The 16,069-nt window shown below is 41.3% G+C and overlaps 1 protein-coding gene across 1 annotated transcript; it reads left to right on the top strand.

Annotated features, from left to right (window-relative positions):
• The first annotated feature begins 736 nt into the window (after window positions 1-736).
• On the top strand, window positions 737-13,279 carry btbd2b (BTB (POZ) domain containing 2b). The gene is made up of 9 exons (XM_082173057.1): window positions 737-1,284; window positions 1,995-2,114; window positions 3,058-3,214; window positions 5,072-5,177; window positions 6,565-6,762; window positions 7,393-7,585; window positions 10,138-10,225; window positions 11,483-11,629; window positions 12,394-13,279. The coding sequence occupies exons 1-9, from the start codon at window positions 779-781 to the stop codon at window positions 12,553-12,555; spliced, it is 1,677 nt and encodes a 558-aa protein (XP_082029183.1). The 5' UTR covers window positions 737-778; the 3' UTR covers window positions 12,556-13,279.
• Window positions 13,280-16,069: the final 2,790 nt, after the last annotated feature.

The raw sequence follows: 16,069 nt of genomic DNA, 5'->3' as shown, positions 1-16,069 counted from the left end.
AATCATTTCAAATTGGTTTCTTGAACATGACAATGAGTTCACTGTACTAAAATGGCCCCCACAGTCACCAGATCTCAACCCAATAGAGCATCTTTGGGATGTGGTGGAACGGGAGCTTCGTGCCCTGGATGTGCATCCCACAAATCTCCATCAACTGCAAGATGCTATCCTATCAATATGGGCCAACATTTCTAAAGAATGCTTTCAGCACCTTGTTGAATCAATGCCACGTAGAATTAAGGCAGTTCTGAAGGCGAAAGGGGGTCAAACACAGTATTAGTATGGTGTTCCTAATAATCCTTTAGGTGAGTGTAATTTTATATAGGCTACTTTACTCGTGTGCTCTTAAAGAGAGAGTTCACCCTAAAATGAAAATTGTGTCATAATTTACTCACACTCATGTTGTTTAAAACCTGTATGAGTTTCTTTGTTCTTTTGAACACAAAATCAGATATTTAGAAGAACGTTTTTGTTGCTAGTCCCTACTGACTTAGTACTCCATAGTCATATACTCCATTGTATATGAATAAAAATACTATAGAAGGCAATGGGGACAAGAAACTGTTTGGTTACCAACATTCTTCAAAATATATTTTTCTTTGAACAAAGAAACTCACAGGTTTAGAAAAACTTGAGAGTGAGTAAATGATGACATAATTAAATTTTTTTTAGGGGGAAACCATCCCTTTAAGACCGGATATTGTGCGCCTGTAATGACAGGATACTGACATTGCGCGTGATTTGTTTACTCATTCACGGGTGCGCGCCTTAGTCTAAGATGGCTACCGGAGACAATAGCGGTCGGGTTCCGTGTTTAAATTTCTCCGGACACGGACCTTTGGGTAACAGCCAACCGAGCAACAGTCCTTACGCCTTGGCTGCGAGTCACGGAGGATCCGTTGGAGGCGGTGGAGGCTCTCATGGCGTAACGAGACGCTCAAACCCTCAAACGGGGCCCGCGGGATTGGAAAGCCCCGGTGTCGCGTCTGGACCTCCGCCGAATCTGATGAACTCTGTCCCGGCTGCCGCTGCGGTGATGGGCCCGCTGGCTCTGCCCGCCTCGAACATGACCGGAAGCCCGTCTAACGCAGCGATGACACCGGCCACACACTCGTCTCTGTCCGCTGCTGCCGTGCTCGTGTACCGGGAGCCCGTTTATAACTGGCAGGCGACGAAAAGCACCGTTAAAGAGAGATTTGCGTTCTTGTTCAATAATGAAGTTCTGAGTGATGTTCACTTTCTAGTGGGTAAAGGAATGGGAGTCCAGCGGATACCAGCACACAGGTGATTAACTAAACGCACTGATGATGACATTATTATTACATCAAACTATTGAAAATGAAAGTTCTGTCATCATTTACACACACACACACACACACACACACACACACACACACACACACACACACACACACTCACTAACCCGACCCCTAAACCTACCCATCACACACACACACACACACACACACACACACTCACACTCACAAACCCGACCCCTAAACTTACCCATCACACACACACACACACACACACACACACACACACTCACACTCACACTCACAAACCCGACCCCTAAACTTACCCATCACACACACACACACACTCACTCACTAACCCGACCCCTAAACCTACCTTACATTTTCAAAAAAACTAATTCTGTATGATTTATAAGCTTGTGTATATCAATTTATGTCCACAGTGACAGGACTCCCCATGAGTGTGTGTGCATTTAGGTTTAAGTCCCCACCGGGATAGAAAAACATTTACACACACACACACACACACATATACATGCATACACACACTCACACATGTCTCCCAAAATTGCTTTTTAATTGAAATCAGAATAAATTAAAGTCAAAGCTAATGTCAAATACTACCTGTAAACATATTTTGATTTGGGCTGGTTATGTGCATATTTGCCATACAATAATTTGGTTTATTAAATAAATATACAGCATTATAAATGTATGAATTATATATGACCATTCCAGGTTTGTTCTGGCCGCTGGCAGTGCAGTATTTGATGCCATGTTTAATGGAGGCATGGCCACCACATCCACCGAGATCGAGCTTCCGGATGTAGAAGCTGCTGCGTTCCTCTCGTTGCTCAAGTATGATCAGGTTTCTTCATATGCATGTATATGTGCTGTCGTTCAAAGGTTCGGGATCAGTTCGATTTTTAATATCTTTAAAAGAAGTCTCTTCTGCTCACCAAGGTGGCATTTATTTTATTAGAATAAAAATACAACAACAAAAAAACTGTAATATTGTGAAATATTATTACAATTTAAAATGACTGTTTTCTATTTTAACATATTTTAAAATGTAATTTATTCCTGTGATCAAAGCTGAATTTTCAGCATCATTACTCCAGTCTTCAGTGTCACATGATCCTTCACAAATCATTCTAATATGATGATCAAAAAACATTCGTTATTATTATCAATGTTGAAAACATTTCTTTGATGAATAGAAAGTTTACAAAACAGCATTTATTTGAAATAGAATCTTTTGTAACATTATAAATGTCTTTACTGTCACTTTTGATCAATTTTAATGCATCCTTGCTGAATAAAACTATTGATTTATTTTACCCCCCCAAACTTTTGAACAGTAGTGTATAATGTTACAAAAGCTTTATATTTCAGATAAATGCTGTTCTTTTGAACTTTCTATTCATCAAAGAATCCTGAGTTTTTTTACATGCTGTTTTCAACATTGATAATCATAAATGTTTCTTTATCATCAAATCATCATATTAGAATGATTTCTGAAGGATCATGTGACACTGAAGACTGGAGTAATGATGCTGAAAATTCAGCTTTGATCACAGGAATAAATTACACTTTACTGTATATTCACATAGAAAACACTTATTTTAAATTGTAATAATATTTCACAATATTGCTGTACTTTTTGTATTTTGAATTAAATAAATGCAGCCTTGGTGAGCAGAAGAGACCTCTTTTAGAAACATTAAAAAATCGCAGCGATCCCAAACTTTTAAACGGCAGTGTATTTCCCAGAAAGATGTGACGTTGAGCTTCTCTCCAGGTTCCTGTACTCGGATGAAGTGCAGATCGGCCCGGAGACGGTGATGACGACTCTCTACACCGCCAAGAAATACGCCGTTCCGGCCCTGGAGGCTCACTGTGTGGAGTTCCTCAAGAAGAACCTGCGGGCGGACAACGCCTTCATGCTGCTTACACAGGTGTGTGTGTGTGTGTGTGTGTGTGTGTGTGTGTGTGTGTGTGTGTGTGTGTGTGTGTGTGTGTGTGTGTGTGTGTGTGTGTGTGTGTGTGTGTGTGTGTGCAGGGTTTGAAATTATCTTTTTCACTCACCGACCAATCTGGCTACTAAGTTACCGGCCATTCAGAACATCTACCAGCCAAAAGAAAGAAGAAAAAAAGAAATAATAAATCAGATTAACTACGTCACAGCTTATATATATATTTATTTATTTATTAAAAAATTCGGATTTCACACATTAATTTCTTATTCAAACAAAATCCTGTCATCAGCGTCTCCTCCCTTTCTCTTTCATCCTCCTCCTTTTCACCAAAAAAAATGTGTTTTAGGAGGACAGATCAACACAGAACATCAAACACCACACAGAACAAAGCAAACCTGTGGTCTCGGGATCAGCCAGGGTCTGCTGAAAATGCAGGATGATGAAAAATAACTCTCTTTTTTCTTTTCTGTTAACAAAATGCTTTTTAATCTTCACTAATGCTTCAATGCAATTGAACAAGCGTGCCGGTATTTGTTACTCACTCGCACACACACACACACACTTACTCACTCGCGCACACACACACACTCACTCACTTACTTACTCGCGCACATACACACTCACACACTTACTCACTCGCACACACACACACACACACACACTCACTCACTTACTTACTCGCGCACATACACACTCACACACTTACTCACTCGCGCACATACACACTCACACACTTACTCACTCGCGCACATACACACTCACTCGCGCACATACACACACTCACTCGCGCTCACACACACACACTCACTCACTTACTTACTCGCGCACATACACACTCACACACTTACTCACTCGCGCACATACACACTCACACACTTACTTACTCGCGCACATACACACTCACACACTTACTCACTCGCGCACATACACACTCACACACTTACTCACTCGCGCACATACACACTCACACACTTACTCACTCGCGCACATACACACACTCACTCACTTACTTACTCGCGCACATACACACTCACACACTTACTCACTCGCGCACATACACACTCACACACTTACTCACTCGCGCACATACACACTCACACACTTACTCACTCGCACATACACACACACACTCACTCACTTACTTACTCGCGCACATACACACTCACACACTTACTCACTCGCGCACATACACACTCACACACTTACTCACTCGCGCACATACACACTCACTCGCGCACATACACACACTCACTCGCGCTCACACACACACACACACACTCACTCACTTACTTACTCGCGCACATACACACTCACACACTTACTCACTCGCGCACACACTCACTCGAGCTCACACACACACACACACTCACTCACTCTTGACGGAACCGTTGTGGAGGACCGAATTTTTTTAACATGCTAGTCTTTTTATGGTGATGTCGTGAAGCATCGCAGACGCGATGTCGGTTGTTGTCCACTGTGATACACTATACGAGATAAAACGATCGGATCTTGCATCCCGACGCCCGTTGTCGTTTACGAATCCCCACGACACCCTACGTCAAACTAATCGTGCCAAAATCGGGCTAAAATCAGGTAATCTGAACCTGGCATTACACAAACTTCCCCAGCAAAGGGAGTAAACATAATAAGACAATTAACAAGCCAAATTGGCTCGTGATTTAGCAGCGTTACCCGCCACTGTTGATTTTTACACTCATTTGGCAGGTGTTAATTTCAAACCCTGTGTGTGTGTGTGTGTGTCTGTGTGTGTGTGTGTGTGATGTTTCCACTCCCAGCTCCTGTGGTTCTGATTCTGATTGTGTTGTTTGTGTCAAGGCGAGACTCTTCGATGAGCCTCAGCTGGCCAGTCTGTGCCTGGAGAACATCGACAAGAACACAGGAGACGCTCTGGCTGCGGAAGGATTCACAGATATTGATCTGGGTACTGTATCATGGATTCAAGCCCACAATGCACCACAGTACAGGCCTGCTGCTCAGTCAAACCATAACAGGACTGAATCAATATCAATATTAGCGGTGGGAGGAAAACAATGATTCTCCAACGCATTCTGAAAGTTTCAGAATCGATTGTGAGTTTAGTTTTCATGGCATTATTATATACTCTGCTTACTTTTAATTCCACACACAAACACAAAACCCCCCCGAACCATCCATTAAATAGTCTTCCTTGAAGATAAAAAATGTTGACGTGAATTACAAAGGTGTTTCTCAACCACTGTGGAAAATTATCACACAAATAAAATAACTTAATTTAATTAAATGCTACAAAACAGAATATATCATCGCTTTCAGGCAGAAACCGTGTATCTCTATATTTTGTCTTTTTTTATTTTATTTTTTTATTTTAAAAGTCAATGCTATTGGTCATCCTTTACCTCTGTCTGTGGGTTTTACAAATATTCAACCAATGAAAAGCAGTTAAAAGAGCTTGTGACTAAACCTAGTGACTCCATTGGATCCTTAAACTGTCAGTCAAACCTCATAACTCCACCAATATGAAGTATTGTAATAATTAATAAGATAGGATTGGATCGGATTGTGACTCCCAGAATTGGATCGGATCGCGAAGTGCCTAAAGTTCCCACCGCTAATCAATATATCTCATAAAAAATTTAAGTCGTTTTATTTTTTTGTTCTTAAACTTGTTAGTGTTGACTTGAAAAACTTCAAGCAATGTTTTCTTTTACTTCACTGATAAATAAAGGCCACGCGCCATTATTTTAAAATGATATACTCTACCGTTTAAAAGTTTGAGTATGAAGTTGTTTTTCTACTTTTATTCAGGAAGGGTGCATTAAATGATCAAAGATGATGATATTTATAATGTTACAAAATCCTGTTCTTTTGAACTCTATACATCAAAGTATCCTGGATATATTTACATGGTTTCCACACAAATATGAAGCAGCACGACTGTTTTCAACTGATAATAACGAGAGCAGCAAATCAGCATATTGGAATGATTTCTGAAGGATCATGTGACACTGAAGACGCTGAAAATATAGATTTGATCACAGGAATAAATTACATTTTAACACATATTCCCATAGAAAACAACCATTTTGAATTATAATATTTCACTTTTTTACTTTTAAAAATGAAGTAAAATGGTATTATTGTACATTTTTAAATGGAGTTCGTTCAGTGGCACATTAGTTTTACTGTAGTATTGGAATTGGTGTCAACAACTGAAATACAACTTTTGTCAGCATCCTCACATCCTCCTCTCTCTCTCTCTCTCTCTCTCTCTCTCTCTCTCTTCCTCATATCCTCCTCTCTCTCTCTCTCTCTCTCTCTCTCTCTCTCAGACACACTGTATGCGGTGCTGGAGAGAGATACTCTGGGCGTGCGAGAGGTGCGTTTGTTCGTAGCGGCGGTTCGCTGGGCGGAGGCCGAAACGCATCGACAGCAGCTTCAGCCCACGCCGGAGAACAAGAGACGTGTGCTGGGAAAAGCCCTCAGTCTCATCCGCTTCCCTCTCATGACGATCGAGGAGTTCGCCGCAGGTCTCCATCCGTTCTCACTTTGTTTTGTATCATGTTTTTATGGCTTTAGGGTTTATAGGGGGAAATACAGGGTTCGTACAAGGTGCTTGAATTTGACTTTTTGTAATTTAAAGTTCTGGAAAACCCTTGAAAACAGCCATATTTATGAAAAGGTACGTGAAATTAGTGTTTAATTTGATCAATAAAACAATCTTTTCACGTAAAATGAACATTGCAGCCCGTCTGATACAGATATAGAGCCATTTCGCATGGCCATGAATGTGATATTGCTCATAAATATCCAAGTATATGATACAGATTTCATTTTTCAGGTCAATTCATGAGGGGGGAAATCAGTTTGAATAAGAAAAACAATATATGTGTCATAGTATCCTTTCAATAGTTAAAGTTTCCACAGTCATTACATCCGCTGCACTTTATTTGTGCCATTCTGTTTTATTTTTGTGTATCTATTTACTTTTTTTAGAATTTGAAAGATAATAAAGATATTGTTTGATATGTGAGATCTCTGATTGAAGTCCTTGAAAACCAAAAAAGTAGTGCTTGAAAAGTCCTTGAATTTCATTTGACAGTATCGGTACGAACCCAGTAAATGTGAGCGTGTGTGTGTGTGGTGTGTGTTTCACTCAGGTCCTGCTCAATCAGCCATCCTGACGGACCGAGAGGTGGTGAGTCTCTTCCTGCACTTCACGGTGAACCCTAAACCCCGCGTGGAGTTCATCGACCGTCCGCGCTGCTGTCTGCGGGGGAAGGAGTGCAGCATCACTCGCTTCGGGCAGGTGGAGAGCCGCTGGGGCTACAGCGGGACCAGCGACCGCATACGGTGAGCCGAAGAGACATTCTCACAAGCCGCGTTTCCATTACACTTCAAATTGCGCAAATTGAAAATACGCCCAATGGAAACGCGTCAATTGACCATTCGCAAAGACCCGCCCCTAGGGGTGGGCGATATTGTAAAAATATCATATCATGATTTTTTTCAGGAAAATCACGATTAATGATTTTATCACGATTCTTTTTTATGTTGGTTTTACTATTTTGTGACTGAGCATTACAGCCAAACTAATGTCCATATTTTAAAAACAAAGCCTTAGGTAACAAAATATAAAATAAAAAAGAATGGCAGACGGGGCGAAGATAAAAAATATTTGTCATTATTTTCTTTGTTATTAAATATTAAGATCAAAGATACACATTACACGCACAACTTAATATACAAATTACATAAACAGTGCTTTATGTTTTCAGCTACAGGTGTATTTAACAGTAGCATTGAAGAAAGTAATTAAATGAACAAATATGAAAATAAAACAAAACATAGACTTCACTGTATAAATTATAAATTGATACTTTTAAAGCTACTATTAAAGTTATCAGTCAAGAGCAGTGAGCGATTTTCTCTTTGCATTTTGTTTTTTTATTAACAATAAAGGGATAGTTCTCCTAAAAATTTAAATTGTCATAATTTACTCTCTCAAGTTGTTTTAAACTCGAATAAGTTTCTTTCTTCTGTTGAAAATAAAAGTTATTTGGAAGAATGTGACTTCCATAGTATATTTTTCTCCTATGGAAGTCAATGGGGACCAGCTACTGTTTGTATAGCCACATTCTTCAAAATATTAATATTAGAAAAATATTAGAAGGAAATTAATACAGGCTTGGAACAACATTAGAGTGCGTAAATAATGAGATCATTTTTATTTTTGGGTGAACTATCCCTTTAAGGACAAACGGCAGCGTGTTTACTATTACTACTGTCTCTTTAAGAGCTGCACTCGACACGTCTTTTATACACGCATTTGACAAGCAGATTTTCTCTCAAGTTTGCTTTCACTTTAGACATCACCGACTTTGTTTATGTAAACCTTGTGTGTATTTGACAGTATAAGCACAATAAGACTCGAAAGATAAGTCCAGTATCAAGGCGCTGGTAGACAGGCTTTTAGTGCATGTGAGCTTCGCATGTACGCGCTGAGAAACACACACGTTAGAACAGGGCATCAGCACGCAAATTAAATGTTTAACCAACAAGGCATTAAAGCACATGCAAATTATGAACTTTTGTGAACTGTAGTGTCCCGTTCCGCTGCGTTAACATTTGATCTGAATATACGTGGCGTTGTTCAGTATGTTGGGTCCAGAGGCGCCAGAACAGCAACTGAGAATGCGCGATACTACGATATTTCTTCAAAAGCAGATCGTGGAGACATTTTAATCGTCCACGATCAAAAATCGTCATATCGCACACCCCTACCCGCCCCCTTTAGTTACTGTTGCTATGTCCGACAAGCCACGCCGCTCTCACACTACACATGTTCTCACACAGTGAAACACACATCGCAGAGCAGAGAGGACACTGACAACACACTGAGACGGGACAGACCAGGGTACTCTTGATATGAAACAGTCTCACCTTTCAAATTAGGTCATTTTTTTAAAAGAAATGTAAACATTAAATACGGTTTTGTCTCTTTAATGTGTCTGACAGATCGTTCAGTTAAAGCGGCTCGTGAACCGATCATCTCTTCCTTCTAGTTCATTTATAGCATGAAATAAACATGAATGAACATCATAAGGAATGTTGTTTTAACCGCAGAAAGACGTCAGTACACTCCGTTTTTCAAGTTCAAATCCTCCAACGTTAATCTACTAAAAAATGGCGGATTCGGCGGATTGTGGATATTGATTGGTCAGATCGCCTGTCAATCAAACTCCCTTCGAAGGGTCAATTTCGCAAAAACTCCTATATATCACAAAAAACGTTTTCCGCTCGCATGAGGTGGTTTTTCAGGCAATTCGAAAAAGGAATATTTCGCAAAACTGCAATGGAAACAGTTTTTGCGCATTTACAGTCACATGACGTCGATGACACGGTGTGTTTGGACAGAAGAAGAGACAGAGTTCTTTATTAAACTCATAAAAGACAAAAGTATCACAGGAATACTGGATTCTAAACCACAAAGAAAAGCCACAATTTATCAAGAGCTTGAAGCAGAAATGAGGGAGAAACACCCAGAAACACCTCATATGTGCCGCTCACAGTATAAGGGTCTTTCCTTGCTATTAATGCTTGGATAACACTTGGATAACACACATACGCCTCCTTCCATTAATAATAATGGCCAGTGCGGTGGATGCGATATACATAAACCTACCGCCATCCGTTGCCATGATTTCTGGAATGATTTATCGCGAGAGGAAAGAACTATGTTTTAGCCGTATAACATCGGTTAATGTAATCGCCGTCATATCGCAATAGTGTTATATCGACATTTAGAAAATATTACAAAAGTTTTGTGCAGATCTGTAATGGAAACGGCGTGGCTACAGTCACCGCCCGTGTGAAGTGCACTAACTCAATGACCGTGTTTGCAGGTTCTCTGTAAATCGCAGGATATTTATTGTGGGTTTCGGGCTTTATGGATCCATACACGGCCCTACAGACTATCAGGTCAACATACAGGTACGTCTGTCCAACAGAACGAGTTTTCTCATCAATGCAAGTTCATTTAAAGGTGAAGTGTGTCATTCATATATTTGTTGTAATTTTGTGTTTTTTACACTATTATTTAAAATATTATATATATATATTAACAATATACATTTTTTTCTTTTCTTTTAATATTAATTTGTATTTCAGTTTTATTATTTCATTAGAAGTTAAACTAAATGAAAATTAGATGTTTCATTTCTTTAATATTTTATTCCAGTTAATAGTGTCATTTCACTGTTATTTTAGGATCATTGAGATGTAAATTATAGTTATTAATTAATATAAATATGTATAAAATCAAATGTGTTGTAATTTTGTGTTTTTGTCAGTATATTATATTTTTAAATATATTTTATTTTTAGAAAAATGTATTATTATTTTAGTTTTATTTTATTTTAGTAGAAGATAAACTAAATGAAAATGAGAAATGTTGTAAAAAGTTTTTTAAATATTTTATTTCAGTTTGTAAAGTGTTTCCGAACTTGCAATTTGTTATTTTAGATTATTATTATTTTAGATTTTATTAATAATTTGAATTTGTGTGTGTGTGTGTATATATATATATATATATATATATATATATATATATATATATATATATATATATATATATATGTGTGTGTGTGTTTTCTTTTTATATATATTTTTAAATACATTTTATTTTGTTTAAAAAAGGGAAATATGAATTATTTCAGTTTCAATTATTTATTTTATTACAAGTTAAACTAAAATGAGAAATGTTAAAAAATATATATATTTTATTTCAGTTAATAAAGTAATAAAAAAAGTTTGATCGTGTATTTAGTTTTAGTTAACTAATAATAAAAGTGCTGTTCAGTTGATCGTAACAGATAGTTTTGCACGTCATTGGTTGCACCAGATGTTGACATGTCAGGCCGCACTAACTAACAGTGTTTGAAAGCATTACATTGTTCAGAAAGTCAAACTTTTATAGATCTACATTAATGCCTTTGGCTCACTCTTAAATGAGACTTCAGGGTCATTCAGGGTTTACGTTTGATCAGTGCATGTATTCCCTGTGAACCGAACCCATGATCTTAGAGTTTCCAGTGGCCTGATCTACTGTTCGAGTTACCAGAATAACTAGTTTATGGTATTAAACTCTCCAAAAATACCCACTTGATCATTTACAGAATTATTCTAATAGTAAATACTGCTTGTAAGTGCATGTGCTTCACAGACCCTGATTGAGTGAGTTTCTTTCAGATCATCCACACAGACAGCAACACAGTCCTGGGTCAGAACGACACCGGCTTCAGCTGTGACGGGTCGGCCAACACGTTCAGGGTCATGTTCAAGGAACCGGTGGAGGTTCTGCCCAATGTTAATTACACAGCCTGTGCTACATTAAAGGTGAGGTCGTGTGTTTATCAGTTAATCTGCTTAAACTAACAGTTTGATGCAGTGATTTCATCCACACCAAGACATTTGTTATTCTGGTTCCCTTTTTTTCCCATTTCCTTCTTGCCTGAAACAAGTCGTCAGTAATTCAGTCTCACTTCTCGCTGAACCTGTGTAGGTTTGTAACTAATTAGCATTATTCCAGCCTCTGGTCTTGATTGGCTGAACAGCATCTCTTAGCTCCTCCCTCAAACACTGTAGTGTATCTGAGACTGGAAGAGTTGGTGTTGTTCATGTGGAGAAGACGCTGTTTTCTGCTGACAAAGCAAATCCACTTTGATGAGATTGATACGGTAAAACTCACGCCATCGTTACTGTTCTATTATCAAGAGCTGAGATTCAGATATGATAATGAGTGTTTGATTTCGACCAATCACAGCAGACTTGGCCATCTGACCAATCAGAGCAGAGCTGCTCTCAGAAAGGCGGGGTTTAGAGAGACTGAATCTTCGAATGAACCGTTTCAGACGCTGAGAGGAAAGAGCTGATGCTGCAGTGGAGATTATGAAGAAAATTAAAGTGTTTTTTGATCCTGGATGCATGTAAACCTGTTATAGGAGAAAACAATACTACATTAGGCACTTTTAAAATGGCACTGCTAATGTACGTTCATTAATTATGGACTTTTTCATGACTTATAAAACGAGATCTAAAGATCAGCTTGATGTACGGTGAATCTGTCTGTGTCTGTAACGTTCCTCTCTCTCCTCTCGAAGGGTCCGGATTCGCACTACGGCACTAAAGGCATGAGGAAGGTCACGCACGAGTCCTCCGGCACCGGCACCAAAACCTGCTTCACGTTCTGCTACGCCGCGGGCAACAACAACGGCACGTCCGTAGAGGACGGCCAGATCCCAGAAGTCATCTTCTACACGTAGTTAGAAGATTCGATTGGCACATTAATATTGCACTTGACCGTAACACTGACAGTACGTAACTGTTACAGGAAGAACGTTTGTCTTCAGGAGCTTCTGTGTTTAATAGCTGACTTTGGAGGGCTTATATTTACACTGACTGTTAACAGCAAGTGAATTACTCACCCGTGACTGACTGAGATGTAACAAATGTATCTTTATTTTTGAGTATCGGATTTTGCATCAGTCGATCTGGGTTTGCGATTAAAAAATCTTGCCAAAAAAAGCACCTCATAATGTTTTAGAGCTTTACATTTAACTCCATTATACAGGGAAAAATGACTTGATGTGTATGCAACTGATTCGTGGTTATTCAGCCCTACAGAAGTAATTACTGTACATATTTTTGTCATTGAGTTTGGACTGAAATGGTCTTTTAGATTATTATTTGAAAAAAGCGAATTATATCAAATCAATCAGTTTCCATGTTGGAGTAGTTCCTGCGTTCAGCTTTTGGTCTAGCAGTGTGATTGTAGACCATAAGTCTTTGGGAACTTCTTTTCTTTTGTGCCAAGGTTTCCTTAGATACATTCAGCACTTAATTGAACTAGAGGGGGAAAATCCATTCAGGAACACAGTATTTATTTACAGGATGAGCCTCAGTCTGATGTTTCTTGATTGTAGATGGGTCGGTTATATTGGGTCTTTGTATGACTGCTCATGTCCAATAAAGTTTAATCATTCTTTACTTTTGAATGTTTTTGTCCACTTGTTTTTAAGGACTTCAGACTGTATTTAATATTGACACACGTGACCCATTAGTTGAGGAGTTTCAGTGACTGAATATACAAAATAAAGGAAAATTCTAGCTTTATATTCTTATAATTTGTCTATAATAAGAAATGCATAGAATACCTCTTTAAAAATTAAAATAAATAATGAAAAATTAAAACATTAAAATAGGCTCATTCTCTGTTTTTGTCAAGTTTATTTATATATTGCTTTATGCACTAAAATTGCTTCAAAGCAGCTTTAAAGAAAAATCAATGTGAGCCAGACAGCCAGTGTTATTTTGGTATAATTGAGTTCCCTTTCAGTTTGGTTAAGTTTGACGTAGTTGGACGTACCGTACTGATTGGGATCACGCTTAGGGAGCCTGTCATCTTCGAGTATAGATAAAACGAGCCAATGCACATTGGCGTGTGAGATTTGCATCTCGCGCTCCGCCCCGCAGTGCAGGTATAAACACGGAAGCGGATGCACGCTACACTTGTCTTTCGCTTCGGAGCTGATCGGTCTTCACGTCGATGTCTCTGAAGAGTGTTGATATAAAATTCAACGAGCGACTGTGTCGGTGCTTCTTCTGGAAATCTCTCCCGGTGCTGGTGTTTCTAAAGCGCAAGTGCAGCGGTGGTTGTGAGCTTTCTGCTGTTCTAACAGCATTCCTCTGACGGTCGGTTGAGGGCGAAGAGAGTGAGTGCTTCACTGGTACAGGCTGCACCATCCCCTGCCAGTGTTGCCGCGATTATTCCCCTGTGTGCTCCGGCACTTTTTTGAGTCCCATTTCCTGAAAGAGCAACACGGGTGAGTTTGTGTCTTTTTCAAGATGTCATTCCACCTATGCGTTTCTGGATGCGGTCGTTCCCTGTCCCCATCTGACGGTCACAATAGTGTTTTGGCATTCAGCATGCTGAAGCAGCTTTTGTGGATAGTTCATGTTCCCATTGTGGGAACATGACTATCGTGGTGCTAAGATCGAGACTCGCCTTCATGCGTGAAGGTGGAGTCCCCATTACCATGCGTGGCTCTAGGGCGTCGTGTTGGATGGGTGATCTGAGGATCATAGTGACGGCTTCCCCACCCGATAACCAATCCCTGTGGGCCCCTCACTCCTCTACCACACCGCAGCCGGTGGAGCTCCCCGTTGAGCGCGCTGGTCCCTCTGTAATGGACCGACCAGCCGTTTCATTCGGGGCCCCTCCAGAGGACAGGATGCCGATTGCAACATTGGAGGGTGAGCTGAGCTCTGGAGATGATGACTCGGCTGCGTTACCCCCTCCGGGGAGAGTCCAGAGATGTCAGCTATGCTGAAACAGACCTCCAATGCGGTCAGGCTCGCGTAGAATCCTCCACTGTGTCCCGAACCGTCTCGGTTGGATGATTGGTTTCTCGGGGTGGGCCAGGCTGGTTCTCAGCCCGCCACCCCAGTGCCTTTCTTTCCCGAAGTGCATGAAGAGCTAACCAGGTCGTGGACGGCACCTTTCTCTGCCAGAAACTGCCTGAGTAGCTCCTCCCCCCTCACTACCCTCGATGGAGGAGCGGTGAAGGGTTACGAGGCTGTCCCTCCAGTGGAGCGGTCTGTCGCGATGCACCTGTGTCCGACGACTGCTACCTCTTGGAAGGGGGATCCTTGTTTCCCATCTAAGGCCTTTGAGTTCTCGTCTGTTCTCATGGGCAAGGCTTACAAAGCCTGTGGGCAAGCCGCTTCCTCCTTGCATGCCATGGCGTTGTTACAGGTCCACCAGGCCAAGGCACTCATGGACACGCACAAGGGTAGCCCAGACTGTGCGCTCATAGGTGAGCTCCGCACCACAACCGACCTCACCCTTCGGGGCACGAGCGTTGCGACCTTAGTGGTCCAGGAGCACCATATCTGGCTCAACCTGGCCGATATGAGGAATGCGGACAAGGTTCGCTTCCTGGACTCCCTCATTTCCCAGGCTGGGCTGTTCGGCGACACGGTGGAAAACAGCGTCCAACAGTTCTCTCCAGCCCAGGTGCAGAAGGAGGTCATCCGGCATATCCTGCCTCGGCGGCCCACTGCTGCCTCCACCCCTCCGCCGGTGGCAGATCCTCCGCCTGCTCGTCGCCGAGGGCGTCCTCCTGCCGCCGCCTCTGCTCCCACTAGGCCACCGCAGCAGCCTCCAACCAGGCCTCAGCGTGGAGCCGCCCTCAGGCAGGCCACCCAGCCCGTCTCAGATGCTGCCAAGCCAGATGGCAAGCGTAAGAAAAACCGTCCCTGTGACAGTTCCTCCAGCCGATATGAAGACCGGCTTCTACAGCCCGTACTTCATTGTACCCAAGAAAGGTGGTGGGTTACGGCCAATCTTGGACCTGCGAGTCTTGAATCGGGCTTTTCACAACCTTCCGTTCAAGATGTTTACGCAGAAACGCATTTTCGAATGCATCAATCTCTGAGATTGGTTCGCAGCGACCAATCTGAAGGACGCGTACTTTCATGTCTCCATCCTGCCGCGACACAGGCCATTCCTGCGCTTCGTGTTCGAGGGTCAAGCGTATCAGTACAATGTCCTACCCTTTCGGGCTGGCCCTGTTGCCCTGCGTATTTACGAAGGTTGCGGAGGCGGCCATTGATCCCATGAGAGAGCGTGGTGTTCGTGTCCTCAACTATCTCGATGACTGGCTGATACTAGCTCAGTCTTGGGAGCAGTTGTGCAACCACAGGGACTTGTTGCTCCAACATATCAGCCAGTTGGGTCTTCGGGTCAACTGGGACAAGAGCAAACTCGCCCCCGTG

Source organism: Leuciscus leuciscus (assembly GCF_965113295.1).
Source record: "Leuciscus leuciscus genome assembly, chromosome: 6".
Classification (NCBI taxonomy): Eukaryota; Metazoa; Chordata; class Actinopteri; order Cypriniformes; family Leuciscidae; genus Leuciscus; species Leuciscus leuciscus.
Note: the sequence above shows the minus strand (reverse complement) of the source record. Positions and strands in the feature narration are given on the sequence as shown.